The 16,196-nt window shown below is 43.6% G+C and overlaps 2 protein-coding genes across 2 annotated transcripts; one reads left to right on the top strand and one right to left on the bottom strand.

Annotated features, from left to right (window-relative positions):
• Nucleotides 1-1,916: 1,916 nt before the first annotated feature.
• gjd4 (gap junction protein delta 4) lies at nucleotides 1,917-3,315 on the top strand. Its single transcript, XM_086305223.1, has 2 exons — nucleotides 1,917-1,980; nucleotides 2,123-3,315. The coding sequence occupies exons 1-2, from the start codon at nucleotides 1,917-1,919 to the stop codon at nucleotides 3,313-3,315; spliced, it is 1,257 nt and encodes a 418-aa protein (XP_086161349.1).
• A 10,389-nt stretch (nucleotides 3,316-13,704) lies between these two features.
• fzd8a (frizzled class receptor 8a) lies at nucleotides 13,705-15,866 on the bottom strand. Its single transcript, XM_086307260.1, has one exon. It carries the CDS (start codon nucleotides 15,450-15,452, stop codon nucleotides 13,707-13,709), a length of 1,746 nt encoding a protein of 581 aa, XP_086163386.1. The 5' UTR covers nucleotides 15,453-15,866; the 3' UTR covers nucleotides 13,705-13,706.
• Between the last annotated feature and the right edge of the window lie 330 nt (nucleotides 15,867-16,196).

The raw sequence follows: 16,196 nt of genomic DNA, 5'->3' as shown, positions 1-16,196 counted from the left end.
AATCTTTTGGAAAGTTTGTCACTCGTGTTCATTGGAAGCAAACACAAACGTCTCATGCATCATTTCCTAGGAGATGGGAGACGGCTGTGGATCAGGTGGATGTTCAGGTAATTATTTAGGTGGGAACTTTTCCAAGTAATTAGATAAGTGAGGAGCAGCCAAGTTTGAAACGAAAACGATTGTTGGCTTGAATGGAAAATGCATCTACCAAAGCCACAGTCTAATGGGGAGGATGGAAAGCTTTCCTGGGGATATTATGCCATTATGGCCTCATATTTTAAGATAAGATAAGATAAGATAAGATAGAACTTTATTAATCCCTCGGGTGGGTTCCTCTGGGAAATTCGATTTCCAAAAAAGCACAGCACCGACAGAAGTTACAGAGTTATACACACACACATATATATAAATACAGAGACAATATAAATAAAATATACGAAGGGGATAAATAGAATAAATAGGAATAAAAATAAAAATACAAGTGAATTGCACATTTCAAGTATTGAGTCTAGTCTAATGTAGTGAGTTTGAGAGTTTGATGTGAAAAGCGTTAGCTTTTTTTTGTTTGTTTGTTTTAAATCAAACTATGAAATGACTTTAAAAATGTTTTGCTTGTCATTCTTTCTTCTAAAGCAGGGGTAGGCAACTCCAGGCCTCGAGTGCCGGTGTCCTGCAGGTTTTAGATATCACGTGAGTGAGGATGCCGGCACTCGAGGCCTGGAGTTGCCTACCCCTGGGTTACCCCTTTTATAGAAACCAATCAGAGTGGATGCCACATTCTACTTTAAATCAAATACAGATTGTGGTTCACGCCACTCCTCTGGGAGGGAGAGAGAGGGTAGCAGTTGAGGCTCTTTTACTGCTAAAACTGTGCCGTTAGCTGTTGCTTTGAACTCAACCGGAGCAGCTGCACAAATTTCTTATGCTGTCTTGAAAAGGTCATCACGGGCAAAATAAAATCAGTCATAACAGACTTCTGAGTGGGATTTTTTGTGTGTGTGGGCAAGCGTGGACGTGCTAATGATCACTGATCTGTAGTAATTATGAGCCAAGCCAACTGTCTTTACCCATGTGTGCCCTCAGCAAACTAACGTCATGGGGAATCTGTGCTCTGTACAGGAGAGAGTCAGTCTCTCTCTCTCATGGTCTATATACATATATATGTGTGTATATACATATATAGCATACATACACCTGTGCTGTCTTTAAGACAAATGATTAAACATGGCTGTATTTCCTAGCCGTATTATGCGAGCTTCCAGTAAATCCTTAACAGCCATAAACTGCTATCAGCTGTGGGAAAATGCAGTTTACAACCTCCTTATGTTTCACGAGAGCAAATCCACTGTCTGCATATCTGCACGTTATCTTTATTTGTCATTGTAAAATGCCTCAGTAGCTTCTTATATTTTTATGGAGCGGCCTGTTCGAGCATGCCTACCATTGTGGTGAAGAACCTAATACAGTAGTTTAGCATGAGTAAGCCGGGAGGCTTGTTCCTCTCCTGTAAAGACAACCAACAGCACCAAAATATCTTTGCAATGCCAGGACAGCGGTGAGCTTTTGCGAGTGGGTTAAGAATAGATCGACAATGGGGCTCACGCCTGTCTTCTGTTGTCTGAGGACAGACGGTTGTCTGCAGGGGACGGAGGAAGAGGTAAGGTGGTGTGCTAACTTCACTCAGCCTTTCAGAAGCTTGGGTGATTCAGATGAATCTGATACAGTTTTACCCGCAGGGACTGGGTGAGAGAATTGGAGTGTCATGCTGCCCACCTGGGAGCCTACGTGATCCTTTGTGGAAAGGCTAGAGGAGAGACAAGAAGTGGATAGGAAGTGGAGTGCTGGCTTAATGATTTTAGCCTTTGGTCCGAAACTGGAGGACCTGACGATTTTGGAGGCCCTTGAGCATAACAGACATGGCGGGATCAAGTGCCTCAGAGGTGCTTTTTATCTCTGTCAATCACAGCATCACTTTAATGGGTGAGTTGCCTCTAGTTTTGTTTTAAATTGTTATTTATGGCTTTAGATATTGCAGTTAAACTAAAGATCATGAGGGGTAATCTCAGTTTTTTTAGGCTGATTGAATAATCACATTAATTTGTTTTCCTTTTCTTCCCCACAGGAAAGGTGTGGCTCGTCGTGATGATCTTCCTCCGTGTCCTGATCCTCCTCTTCGCCGGTTATCCTCTCTACCAGGATGAGCAGGAGAGATTTGTGTGCAACACCATCCAGCCTGGCTGCGCCAACGTGTGCTACGATCTGTTTTCTCCTGTTTCACTCTTCCGCTTCTGGCTGGTGCAGCTTGTCACCGTGTGCATCCCTTACATCCTCTTTGTCATCTACGTGGTCCATAAGGTGTCCAACGCCCTCACGGTGGAGCTGAACTCCCAGAAACAAACCAAAGCCTTTCAGCTGTTCAGAATCCGACAGGAGCCGTCCAACAAGTTGCCTCTCGCGGTAGAGCAGCGAGGGTGGGCCCGGTCCTTCAGTGGAGCCTACATCCTCCATCTGATGTTCAGGACTCTGCTGGAAGCAGGCTTTGGAGCAGCTCACTACTATCTGTTTGGTTTCTACATCCCCAGGAGGTTTCTTTGCCAGCATGCTCCGTGCACTACTCAGGTGGACTGCTACATCTCCAGGCCCACTGAGAAGACTGTGATGCTCAACTTTATGCTCGGCGTGGCCGCTCTGTCCTTTTTCCTGAATGTGCTGGATTTTATCTGCACCGTCAAGCGCTTGGTGAGACAGAAGAGCAAGAGGAAGATGATGGTTGAGAAAATACTAGAAGAGGAGCAATGCTTCCTTTCAGCGGGAGGAGCGTCCAGGGGCAACGACCAAGAGCAGGAAGCACAAGACGGGCAAAAGGGGGGTTTCCTGAAGAGGAGAGGCAGCAAGGGGTCTTGTGGAGTAGGGAAACGTGATTTAGCTCAAGAACCTCCCTCCATGGAGCGCTACTCTCTTCCTCGTTCTCTCGGCCCGATGGGCTGCACCACCAACGGTAACAATGCCGACTCGGTCTCCCAGGAGGAGGCTCCAGAAAGGGCCGGCAGCGAGGTGGCTCTCTGTCCCTTGGAGCCCATGGGGACGCCCAGATCTATTCGTGTTAGCAAACGGGGCCGACTCAAACCTCCACCCCCACCCAGACGTGACCTTGGTTTTCCCTCTGTGGGGCCATGTGCCCCAGTGGGAGATATTTCCACAGCAACAGCAATCTGTACCAGAAAGGTGGGCCAGTATACACTTGTTGAGGTTGGCTGCAGCGCAGAGCTGCAGACGGGCGACGATGGGCAGGAGAAAAGATCCGAGTGGGTCTGACTTTAATACTGTTAGAAGCAACAACTGCTTGGGTTGATATTTTACCACGTGACTGCCCTGTCACCCTGAGAAGAATCTATAATGGCATTACATTCACCGGACACCTTAGACTCTTATTTGCCATGATTTTTTTAATCATACCATCAAGCCGCATCTCCTTTGCAGCACTGGTCCGGTGATGCAAACTGACAAGAATTCAGCAAATCTCTGAATTTAGCAAGTCAGGAATGACAGTGAACTCAAGCCCTAACTGTCTTTGAGCAAATCCAATCCCTGAAACAATCTAAAAGAGGGCAGCCCACCTGTTGTTTGTTTTTTTCTTTCTCCCCATGATGCTTTTACCCCTTTTATAAACAAAGGCAGGCCCCACCCCACCTGACTGACTTTATTTACTGTGTCAGGGTCCCCGGGGTCAAAGCAGACACGAGCAGCCTCTGGGCGACCTTTTTGAACAAGAGAGTCGGGCCTAAATGAAAGGCAGTAATCTCACTAAGTCGCTGTTACCACACGTAGACGACAGAAAAGGATTCCTCCACAGCAGTGAAGGACACCGTGAAGGCCGATATAAGATCACAAAGCAATTATGTTCTCCCATAGGGGCTCTGTATTTATGGAGACAGCTTGTCATTCTATTTCAGGGCCTCGCAGAGCTTAGAAGGAATATAAACCTTAACATGGGCTGACACTAGAAATAGAGCACAGCGGAGCCCTGCAAAGGAGGACTGTGTGCTGCCCTTCAGGTTATCTGCGCTCAGCTTTGGTTTCCCTTTGATCAAAGCTCAGGTTAACGTGTGCCAGAAACTAGCAAACTGCTCCGACACATATCAATCACAGAAATTATGATAACATGAAATGTGACCCTTTTTTTTTCAACTCCCCAGGTGAATTCACGTGGAGGTCAAGAGTCTCCTACAGTAAATCAGCTGCGTTGCTCTTGATTATGTGTCGCTGTCGCTGAGGGGCCAGCCTTTGTGGAAATGGATAGCTCTTGATCTTCGTCCTCTTGTGGTTTTTTTGATGATGACAACAAGAGCTCCGAGCCTCATATCTCACCTAGCTACAGAGTACCGCACCCTGACTGCGACCACGGGGAGGGGAGGGTTCATCAGACCAACATCAAAGGGATTCTTAACTCTTAATGTAAAATGATGCATTCTGAATCCTACAGTTCAAATAATTCACATTACAATGTTGTGTTTACATAGTGTGTCTGGAAAGTATTCACAGTGCTTCACTTTTTCCGTATTTGTTCCAACATCTGAGCGATTGGGATAAAAGGGCCTTAGTCAGGGAGGTGTCCAAAAACCAGATGGTCACTCGAGCATTGCTCTGGACAAGCATTTCTGCGGCACTCCACCAGTCAGGCTTGTGTGGCACATGACAGCCTGCCTGCAGTTTGCCAAAAGGCACCTGAAGGATGGTGCGATGAAACAAAGACTGAACCAAGAGCTGGACATCAGTCGATCAATGCCACCCCACAGTGAAGCAAGGTGGCGGCAGCTTCATGCTGTGAGGATGTTTTTTGACAGCAGGAACTGGGAGACTAATCAGGTAAAGATGAATGCTGCCTTGACGATAACCTGCTCCTGAGCGCTCTGGACCTCAGACTGGGGCGAAGGTTAATCTTCAAACAGGACAGCAACTGCAAGCACACAGCCAAGACAACACAGGAGTGGCTTCGGGACCACTCTGCCCAGCCAGAGCCCAAACTCTCATCTCTGGAGAGTTACGAGAACAGCTGTGCACCGCTCCAACCTAAGGGAGCTGTGATTGCTTCCAAAGATGCTTCAACAAAGTATCGAGCAAAGGCTGCCAATCCTTATATACATGTCATGTTTTTGTCTTTTAGTTTTAATAAATATTTAAGAATTTCAAGCAAACGTTTCTTTTACTTTGTCATTATGGGGAATTGTGTGTAGACTTTTTAGGTGACATGACAAAATGTGGAAGAAGTGAAGCTCTGTGAACACTTTCCGGATGCACGGTAACATAAAATTGATTGCAATTACTGCCTTTTTTTTTTAACCTTTATAATATCAAATGAATTAATATCCAGTCAGTGTGGATTTTTTTTTCAAGTGAGAATTCATGTTTGTGCTTTAAGCTTTTCTTAGATTTTTATGCACTCGTTCATTAGCAGTTCTGATTTTCTATTAAAATGGTGATGACGCTGAAAGCAAACTTTTCTCAGCACTGTATTGTTCCTCCTTCCCGCTGTGCTGTATTCTCTGCACCAGCACTGTACTCTGAAGTCTTGCTGCCCTCCAGTGACGCCGAATGTAAAGTGCTGCCTTCAACTGAATCAGCTGCTCTCTGGAAACGTGAAATGTGCATGTTTTTCCCCCGAATTCCCAGAGCTGTAGGCATGCTGTTCATTTTCAGTTATAAAACCACGTTATTGTACTGAAAGAAAAGGAAAAAATTAATTACTTCTGTTTTCACTGATTATCCCAAAATAGCTTGTTTTACAGATATATTTATTTTGAAAGACAAAAAACTAATAGCTACTAAAACTACTCCCTACCTGAAAATACCGTACACCACACTGGACCATTAGACTTGCTGTGAAACGTGTGTATTATCATGATGTCCCCTTTTGTGCCTTTTTGTGCTACTGTGAGCATTTAGTAACATCTGCTGCAATGAAACATTGAAATGTGAAAGTGGCTTTTTCTTCTTTTCGTTTGCTACTGCTGTTGTCTCGAAAAATAAAAAGCTAATCAAAGGAATCACCTAAAAAGATTTCTTGATTTCAAACATTTCACCAGCGTGTAAATAATAAGCCTTTAGCCATGTAAAGTGGCAGATACTGGTGCTGGCTGGAAAGACTGTCTGATGAGGAATTTTAGGTTGGGGGAAGCAGTCCCTGCAGAGGATTCTGGGAGAAATAAAGTGCACAATGGAAACACTGGGAAAGTGCAATGGCATGCTATCTGTGGGTGCATGTACTGCAGCTCCTCCTTACAGTAGGCGCTGCTAGCAGACTGTTTATTATGAAATGTTCTGTTCCACAGCAGTGAGTCAAATATGCTGGTGTTAAATCTGCCGCAGGTACAGCCGTGAGTCTGTGGGTTTTGTTTCACAGTGAAGCCTTCGATGGGTTTCATTTGGTATTCATGATGACTCTATTAATCATTTCGTCAATGTGGTTATTTGGAGTTTAAAAGAAAACTTTAGGACTGCAAATGGACCCTTTTCCTTTTCCACTGGTAATCTGAACTCTGAACTTGAGAAAAACTTAGCTTGGAAGCCTCCCACTGTTCTTCGTTTAGGTCTTTAAGAACATTTGATTGGGCGTGTCCACTGTAGCACTTCCAAATATTTGTTATTATAAAGCATCTCTGACTTACAAAAGCCTTACGCCTGTTGTGAGTACAGAGCACAAAGAGACCAGTCCCCAGGCAGCCGTGAGATTTTACACAATCAGAACAATATGCCCCTCTGTCTCCAGCGAGACAATGATGGCTCCTGTTTTTGGGAGGTCAGCTCATCTTCACTTTGTGCGCTGAGACTACACCCAACACCTTACTCACTGCTCTCCTGTTCCCTGTGAGACACAAACACAAAGTAAAAGCAGCTTCACTGTCCCGCTAACTGTCTGACGCACATTCAGCTGTTGGAAAAGAGGGATCAAGACAGAAAAGAGCATGGCTTACATGCACTGTAGTAAACAGAAACTGGAAAAAAAATTGATGAAAAACAAATGTGTATGTTCTCTCATTTCCCCTACCATGATGACGCATAAAACCCAACTATTTGTTTAAAGCTGGAGTGTTTATTGAACCTTTGGACAAAAAAAAAAAAAAAATTAATTAAATAACAGTTTGTTCAATTTGTAGCATTTGTTTTTTTGCTACATCCTTTGCTACATTTGTAGCAAAGGATGCTACATGTTCAATTTATTGCTAAAAATTTAAGAGGCAACTTATTCATGTTTTTTGGGATAAATTAAGGTAACACTTTATAATACAGCCACTGATCAAGAGCATAATTAAACTGTAATTAAATGGAATTTTAACATATTTCATTTGAAATTACAATATAATTAATTTACCTACAAATACTTAAAGATGGGCACACTTGAATAATAAAGTGTAATAATGCGTAATAAGAAATATTTATACTTTAAGTAAATTTAAATACTGTGAAGTAATTTCAAGTAGTGTGCAGTTTTGTGGTAGTTTTGCAGTGAACATGAGCAATATTTCCTCATCTTACATCATAAATGATGCGGCCAAGTCTAACTTTAACAATCACTGTTCAACACAACTTTCGAAAAGAGTGCACAGAGTTTCACATTTTCTGTAAAGTCACCTGGCAGTAAGATAATATGGCCTGTGCCTTGAAAAGTACAGCAGAATAGCAGAATTTAGGCACCACTTCAAATGACTTATGCACTGATTAAATATACATACAATGTATTTATTTATTTCCTGTACAATACATGAAGTTTATGCAGTATTTAAGATTACTTACAAACTATTTAAATGTACTTACAAAAGAGGACAAAAGAGTACTCCTAGCTGATGGCTCCCTCAAGTGTACACAGATGGGTATTACATTAAAAAGTAACAAAATTGAAGCATATGGAACATAATGACTAGAATTTCTGCTGATCAAAGCATATATACTGACAGATACTGTGTCCCCTAAATCTTTGTTACAGTTATCACTGGTGCTGAGTGCCTTTGGCTGGGCTGAAGGTTCGCCCCTGCTGTGCCCGTACCCAGAATGTATCTGGAAAAACCGTCGGTCCTTGGGATGAAAGATGTGAAGCGCTGAGGGGAACACAGAGTTCTGCTCCTGCAGTGTGTTTGAGAGAGAAGGACAGGGTGGAAGGTCAGCAGCTTTAACATTAATCTTAACGGGTCCCAGAAACCTGAGGTCACTGTTATTCTTTATGCATAGAAGGATACACCCAAGGAAACTCTGGAGTTTAATTGCTATTGTTCAACATTCACTGGCAAATATAACCAGGATTTTTTTTAAGGAAAAACAATAGTTGCTGGCCTTATATTTACAAAATCCAAGTGGGATCACATGTGTTAGTGCTTAAGAAAAGACATTTTTAATGTAAATCTAACAATAGATAATACTGGGCTGATTTGTCTGTCGAAAACAGCCAATACAGATCACAAGATGCTGTCCACAGCTGCGGCGTGTCCTCTCACTGCGCTGAGATTAAACATAAAATCTTTACCCAAGTGTACCGGCAGGATCGATGGTATTAAAAAGCATGACCTGCCCAGCACCCCTCCGCTCTCCTCTGTCTGCCTTTCATCAAATGCTGCCATTAATATTTGATAAGCAGCAAGTCAGAATGTTCCTCCTGGCTGCAGAGAGTGATCAGGAAACAAGACAATTCAATCAGGGGGAGCGAGAGTGAATGATTGGATTTCCTCACCGTTTGAGGGATTTGATTCTTATCAGATTTAAGTTTGCTACCATTCTGCTCCAGTGGAGCTCAGGGATGCACTGAGAATAAAGAGCCCCGAAAAGAGCAAATAAGTAGCCTCGAACAGCTGAAAATACACATTTAACTCAGACACGACCTGCACTGTATCCTCCTCCATACCTTACCATATGATGAATGCACCTAAAAGACATTCTGTGCAGGAAACAGGCTACAACATGATAATAACAATGTGTATATAACAGCCAAGCCAAAACCTGCTTCCTTAAGCACCTGGATGGCTGGATTGTGAAGGCAAATATGTGGGGATGTTGTTTAATGGTGTATGGTACCAGGTTTGAGAGGAGAGGTATAAATAAAAATGGTCTAACATTAACTTGTATATTAGACGTTTCAGGTAAGTGCTAGTGAGTGATTAGGACTACAGAAGCTGAGGTGTATGTGGAAAAATATGCACAGCTATTACAGTTATTAAAGTTAAAACTATGTGGTCCTGATGAAAACTCAAGAGAAAGGTTCATTAAAAGTAAAGTAAAGTAAGTACGCCACTTGTGGAAAAAAATTGAAACATGAAAATAATTAAATCGTCATAACTTGCAAAATATGTTTGAAATCCTAAGCTGGACAAATTAAACTTAGCTAAACATGATGTATCAACTGCTGAAATACTATAGTTTGCTAAAATTATGAATAACAAATTGTGACCAGTTTGCAAAATGTATGGCTAGTAGTTAAAATTGCTGAAGTTTGAAATTATTAACCGTTGAAATGGATAAGCTAACATTCTGAATGAAGCCAAATTCTTAGATTGTTTGGTAAAAGTCCAGTTAAAGCTGCTAAGTTATAACTTATGATGAATAAACAGTTAAAATGCAGTGGCTTGCAAAAACTATGTAGGGGAGACCGGGGATAGTTGTAACGTGGGTCAGTTGTAACACTTCCAATTTCTTCAATCAGGGCTAAGTTTCAAATGATGTGACTCATCTTGTGCATGCCCAGTTCAGTTCTGCTATCACATGTGAAAAATCAGCACATTTTGTCACACACAGACAATTTAACATGAAAAAAAGTAATTTGTATGCCAAAAAGTAAGTTTTTCTACTTTATTTCAATTTCTAATAGCATTATTTGCTTTTCAGTTAAACTCATCAAACTTAAATGATGTTATTTGTATGTCTATGGGGATATATTCTGTGTAGGTCTTTAGTGCTAATGTTTTAGCCGTTGGCTGTAATGTTAGCTAGTTCATGGCTATAGGAGTCTGGGTCAGTTGTAACAGCAACAGTCTGGGTTAGTTGTAACAATGCAAATGTTACAACTTACCACACTATTACTTTAACTTATATTAAACAAGTTGGGGCAACGACATCAGCAGAGAGAGGTTCACTGGTTGCATTTGTATATGCGGTTAATGCCATTGGCAACACAATTCCTCCACTGTTTGTGTTCCCACACATACATTATGCAGACCACTGTGTCAGAGATGGACCAGTAGGAAGTACTGGTAGTGGAAATAAATCAGGATGGGTGCAAGAAACAGATTTCCTCATCTTTCTGAAGAACTTTGCAAACCACACCAAGGTAAGCCATGATAAAAAGTAATGGAATTGCGATGCTGGTGAACAGCTACATTTTTCCAGCTTCATTGTTATGTTCAAAATTGGTGCAAGAGTTGTAGGTTATAATGCCCACTGAGCCAATGAGGCCAAACTCAAGGAAGACCAACCAAAATTAATGAAATATTCAGTTGCAGAAAATTCCAGAATTTGTCTTTTTTGGGGGGTTGGAATATGTTCAAAAGCTAGATTTCTGCATTCTGTCACACACACACACAGCTACATAAATGGCTCTAAGTGCATTCATGTGTTGAATAAACAAAGATTACATGTTAATATTTTGTTAGTACCCTTATTTCATTGTGTTACATTTCACCCCGGGATATGTTACAACTAACCCAGACTATGGGGTTAATTGTAACATTTCACTCTTTGTGTTTGAGACCACACCATGCAATGGGTAATTGTGCTGCAGAGAAAATAGCTGCACTATTTAATAGTCGAGACATGTAAATACTTTGCATTACATTTTGAATCCACTACCTTAAAAGAGCTTCAATTTACAGACAGAAATGTCAAAAATGTTACAACTATCCCCGGTCTCCCCTATAAATAGATAATAATTTGGCAGTGCGTAATTTACATGAGTATTAGGATAAGCCTTGTCTGGTTCTCGGATTAATAATGTTGATTAGCTCTGAAAACATTTAAGCAGTGACTCACAACCAGCTATCAGGGGTATGTGGAAAGATTAACACAACTATTAGTTATCAAATATCAAAAAGACTTAGCAGACCCTAACCCTAAGCTAATTAAAGTAAATGAAAAATAGACCACTAGCGAAAAAAGTCGCAAAAAGATAGTAAAAGAAGAAGTTATAACTCGCTAAATGTGGCTAACAGTTGACATGATTAGCTTACAGTGGGGACAAATTCAACTGTTAGCTAAACATGATGTATCGACAGCTGAAATACCATAATTTGCTAAAATTAAGAATAAAAACTTTACATTAAATGGTTGTAAATAATGCTAAAAGTATGGCTAGCCTAGCAGTCAAACTGTTAAGTAACATTACCGGCTAACAGCTGAAATAGCAAGATAATGTTTGAATAACTGGAACCGTTGAAAATGATGAACTACAAGTAAAAATGAAGATGTTAGCCAGACAAAACAGATCAACATGTGAAATTGGATGACATAATGACATGAAAAGCTGTGAAATGGAATAAGCTATTAATTTAACTGAGAAATAATGATATTTATGGAACCCAGATCTATGTTCAAATGTGTCACTGGTGATGAAGATGAACCTCTTTCATCTGACTGTGAGCACTAATTGTTGAAACATCTCATCTTTATTCCAAAATGAGTAGCAAACGATGACACCACAAATACAGATGCTGTATGTAGAACTGCGCCGTGCTGTTTTAACCACTAGATGGGGCTGCAGAGCCGGTCCATTGCTGTGATGCTGGCAGGCTGAGAGAGCTGCAGCTCAACACTGTTTGGATAAGATAAACACCAGAGAACCAGACTGAAAGACTGAAAGCAACCGTGATTATTCATGAAAATAAAACAACAAACGATTTGGAGCATTAAACTGAAATGTGAGATGGAGGGACGCTGTGTTTACATGTGAAATAAACTTTTTCAAACTTAACTATACCACCAAATGTGACAGTTGATGCCTCCACACAAACATTAACACTACTCAGAGCTATGCCAGTTTTGTAGAAAATGACCACAATGTAAAGAGACCACTGCCCATCTTGAAAAAAGTTACTTTCAACTTCAAACTTTATTATCTTGTTCTTCGGTGAGAGCAGGGATCATTAGGCTGGCAGTGATGCAGGATTTATAAAGCTGACTTACACTGCCAGCAGATGCATGTCCATGCTGCATTTACAGTGTGAGTGTAGAGGAATAAAGCAGGAACAAAGCAGTCACTACAAAGCCTACTGTCACCATTGACCAGCAAATCAAAGGCATGTCTATGCTGGGTTACAGTGTATCATCTTATGCCAGCGCACTGGGTTAATTGGGACCAAACCAGATAGATACATTTGTAGCAAAAAAAGAAGAAGAAGAAGAAGAAAAAGCCTCGATTAAGGGGCTTTAAGATGTGAGATCATGTGAACAGACCACCTGTGGGGCTTTCATTGAGATTTCAATATCATTCATGTCAAGGCCCCTGCACTCACTGACACAGCTTGAGCTGAGGGAGAAGATGCTTCAATTGAAACCTCTGCAAAAAAAAAAAAAAAAAAAAAAAGCCAAACACAAGACGCAGGGGCTCTGGCAGGTTTCAGCTCTGACAACCCCTCCCAAAAAAGCAAGGGGGTCCCAAAATGCTCTTTCAATTGTAGGCCGTCCATCAAAGCATCCAAATGGGGACGTTTAGGGGGAACCTTGGCACATCAGACAGACACTCGTAATACACACCACCTTTATTCTAGGCTGTTAAAAAAAAGAAAGAAAGATCAAAGTTTCTCCAGATGAAAAGGGTCCGTTCCCTGCATTTATACCCCCCCATTCACCCACTCCCTCTTTTACCAAATTAAGAAAGCAGGCTTCGGCAGGCATGTGAAGAGGACTTTTAACAATTATGGAGATGCTCCAACTCAACCCCTGCCTCTAATTACCGGTCTCTGATGGTTAAAAGGGCTTCCTTTTTACCCGGGACTCTCAAAAGCTGCCATCATCAACATGGTGACCATAAGGAACCACGAAAAACAAATAAAATAAAATAAAAAAAGATATGAGGCTGCCCAGACTGGCACACAGAAATCCTCAAAAGCACTGCACAGATATTGAGATTTGTCAAATGGTTTTATTGTCAAAATAAAGGTCATATTTGCTTTCTTCACAAAAGAAACATCTACACTTTATACAAATTTACAATATCTTATAAACTTTTCTTTTATACACATATGTACACGCTTTCTCTCCGTTGTTGTTTTTACAGAACTTTTATATAAATACATTTGTAATTACAAAATCAACGACCCATTTAAAAAAAACAACAACAAAACTATTGGGCACTGTTAAGGCTTAATTTAAACCATCTTTGACGAGATTGGAGATTATACAACGTTATCTAGCACTGTGTAGAGAAAATAGCAATAAAAATCCCCCCAAAAATGCTCTTTGTGTGAAGCTGGTTAGAAACTAAAACCTCTGCCCCCAGCAGGTAATGGCCACATTGTGTAAAAAGCCTCATTCTGTACCTCTAATACATATAAACAGGAAAGGGGGCGTGTGTGGGGCTTAACCTGTGTGAATGCCAGGTACATTGTTTCAACCAATTCTCAGTTCATTACGATGCAAATTGCTCGACACCTGGAGTGATGGGTTATCTCCCAAAACAATTAGCAGTTCCCATAAGCTGCTTTTAGTGAACCCACCCACCCACCCACTCCAATTCAAACCTGGGACAGTGGCATCTGCTTGGGGCAAGACACAGAGCTGGCTGTGCCCGACCTCCACGTCAGTCCGGTGCTCACGTCGCTGTACATGGAGCCGCTGGTGCCTTTGCTGCCCCAGCAGCACCTGGTGCAAAAAGTTCTCCAAGAGTCCAAAGTTTTCCCAGACCAGATCCACACCCCGGACGTGATGCCCACTAGAAGGCACATAAAGTATTTCAGCATAAAAACAGCATAGTCCGGAGTCCTGCGGTCCCGCTCTAATAAACAGTTAAAGCAGTTGTGCGTGACCTCCCAGCTCTGTCTGTTGTGCTGCTCATAAAAGTAACAGGCCACTATGATAGTGGCGGGCACCGTGTAGAGCACCGTGAAGATGCCTATTCTGATCATCAGCTTCTCGAGTTTGTCAGTTTTGGTGCCGCCCTGCTTGATGACGCTGCGGATCCTGAACAGCGACACAAATCCAGCCAGCAGGAACATCGTCCCTATGAATAAATAAATCACCAAAGGCGCGAGGACGAAGCCCCGCAGGTTGTCCAGGTTCTGGTTCCCCACGTAACAGATGCCAGCCACCGAGTCTCCATCCACGGAGCTCAGCGCCAGGACCGCGATGGACTTCATGCTGGGGATAAGCCAAGCGGCCAGGTGGAAGTACTGAGAGTAGCTGGCGATCGCCTCGTTGCCCCACTTCATCCCCGCCGCCAGGAACCAGGTCAGGGAGAGGATGACCCACCAAATGGAGCTGGCCATGCCGAAAAAGTAAATAAGGAGGAAGACCACGGTGCAGAGCGCGGGGCCGGTCGTCTCGTAGTGGATGTGCTCCACGTCGAACTCCCGGTTGCACGCCACTTTTTCGTGCCCGGCGATTAGCCTGACGATGTAGCCGACCGACACGAACATGTAACACGCCGAGAGGAAGATGATGGGTCTCTCTGGGTACTTGAAGCGCTCCATGTCGATGAGGAAAGTAGCCACGGTGGCGAAGGTGGACACAAAGCACAGCACTGACCAAAGTCCGATCCAAAAAGCGGTGAACGCTCTTTCGTCGTGCGTAAAATAGGGATTGTGGCACGGCATGGCGCAGTTGGTGATCTGCCCCGTCTTGACCCGGTTGTACAGCGGGTGGCGTTCCGTGTTCACCGGCACCATGGGCTCCAAACATGTGCATCCCGGCTCGCACGGAGCGGCGGGCGGCTTGTATTTCCCCGGCGTGCCGGGTCTGCCGGGCTTATTTTTCGGCGGATTGTAACCCTTACCTGGGTGGTTGGTGGGTTTGGAGAGTACCGGGGACGCTGTAGTTGAATCGGTTCTGTTGTAGTCCATGCACAGCGTGTCTGGGTTGCCCTGCACCGGCAGCAGGTCGCACCTCATCCTGTCCGGCCAGGGAAATCCGTACTGCCTCATGAGAGGCGCACAGCCGGCCCGAGCTCTCTCACACACGCTCCGGCACGGGGGGAGAGGTTTTTTGTAGTCCTCCAGGCAGATCGGCGTGTACATGCTGCAGAGGAAGAACTTCAGGTCCGGCGAGCACTGGATCTCAACCAGAGGCCAGAACTGGTGCACCTCCAGTCCCGCCTCGTCCTGCGTGTCGTGGTTAAACTGGTTGGGCATGTACGTGTAGTTGTAGCCGATTCCCTTGCACAGAGGCACGGCTATCTCCTGGCAGGTGATTTCCTTGGCTGTGGTGCAGCTGGATCGCGGAAAGAGAACGAGCGAGAGGAGCAGATAAATCCCAAACAGGTCCATCTCTCCGGCGCGTTGCGTCCTTCTCTTTCTGCTCTGGCGCAAACGGCGATAAATCCTCTCAGGCGTCTGCTTTCGCCTCCAGCCCGGTTAGATGCTGCGCGGCGATCCCATCTCGCTTCTCTCGGGATCTTGCACGGAGTTGCGAGCAATGTGCAAGCCTTGTTTACTTTAGGCTGAGGAGGAGCAGGAGGAGGAGAGAAAGGAGCCTACAGGGCGGAGAGCGGAGCTCAAGATGGCTGAGAGGAGAATCCAGCTTCTTCTTCTGGAAGCTGCTGTCAGTATCCAAAGAGGAAAAAAGAAAAGAAAAACCCCAAGTAATGTCCGATCGTTGCACGCGGGGGGAACGTGGGCCTCCTTTCTTTCTCCAAAACACAGCGACCACATTCAGTCGGCTTGTCCCACCTCTCTCCTGGTTCCCATACAAAACATCAGCTTGTGGGCGAAGCGGTGCCGATATATACGAGAGCCCGGCTGAACACACCCCCGGAGCCCCTGCTCCTATCACAGAGAGACAGGGGCGGGGCTTCCCAGCTATCACTCAAGCTTCCTTACCTAAAGTCTTATATAGCTCATAATCAGAGAAGTGTCGCCAGTTGTTTTGTGACTCCGGGTTCAGGACAGTGATGCTCGAAGTTACCGAGAGCCGCGGGTCCTCGGACACTGAGACCAAACAGACATATTTTAAAAATGAATGAAGCCACCTGCGTGACACAGTTGTGCACCTTGTGTCCTGTATTTATCATT

Source organism: Aulonocara sp. 'chitande type north' Nkhata Bay, linkage group LG9, assembly GCF_057382095.1.
Source record: "Aulonocara sp. 'chitande type north' Nkhata Bay isolate Kocher_YH1m ecotype deep benthic linkage group LG9, A_spYH_male_GT1.1, whole genome shotgun sequence".
Taxonomy (NCBI): domain Eukaryota; kingdom Metazoa; phylum Chordata; class Actinopteri; order Cichliformes; family Cichlidae; genus Aulonocara; species Aulonocara sp. 'chitande type north' Nkhata Bay.
This window is presented reverse-complemented; position numbering and strand designations above follow the sequence as displayed.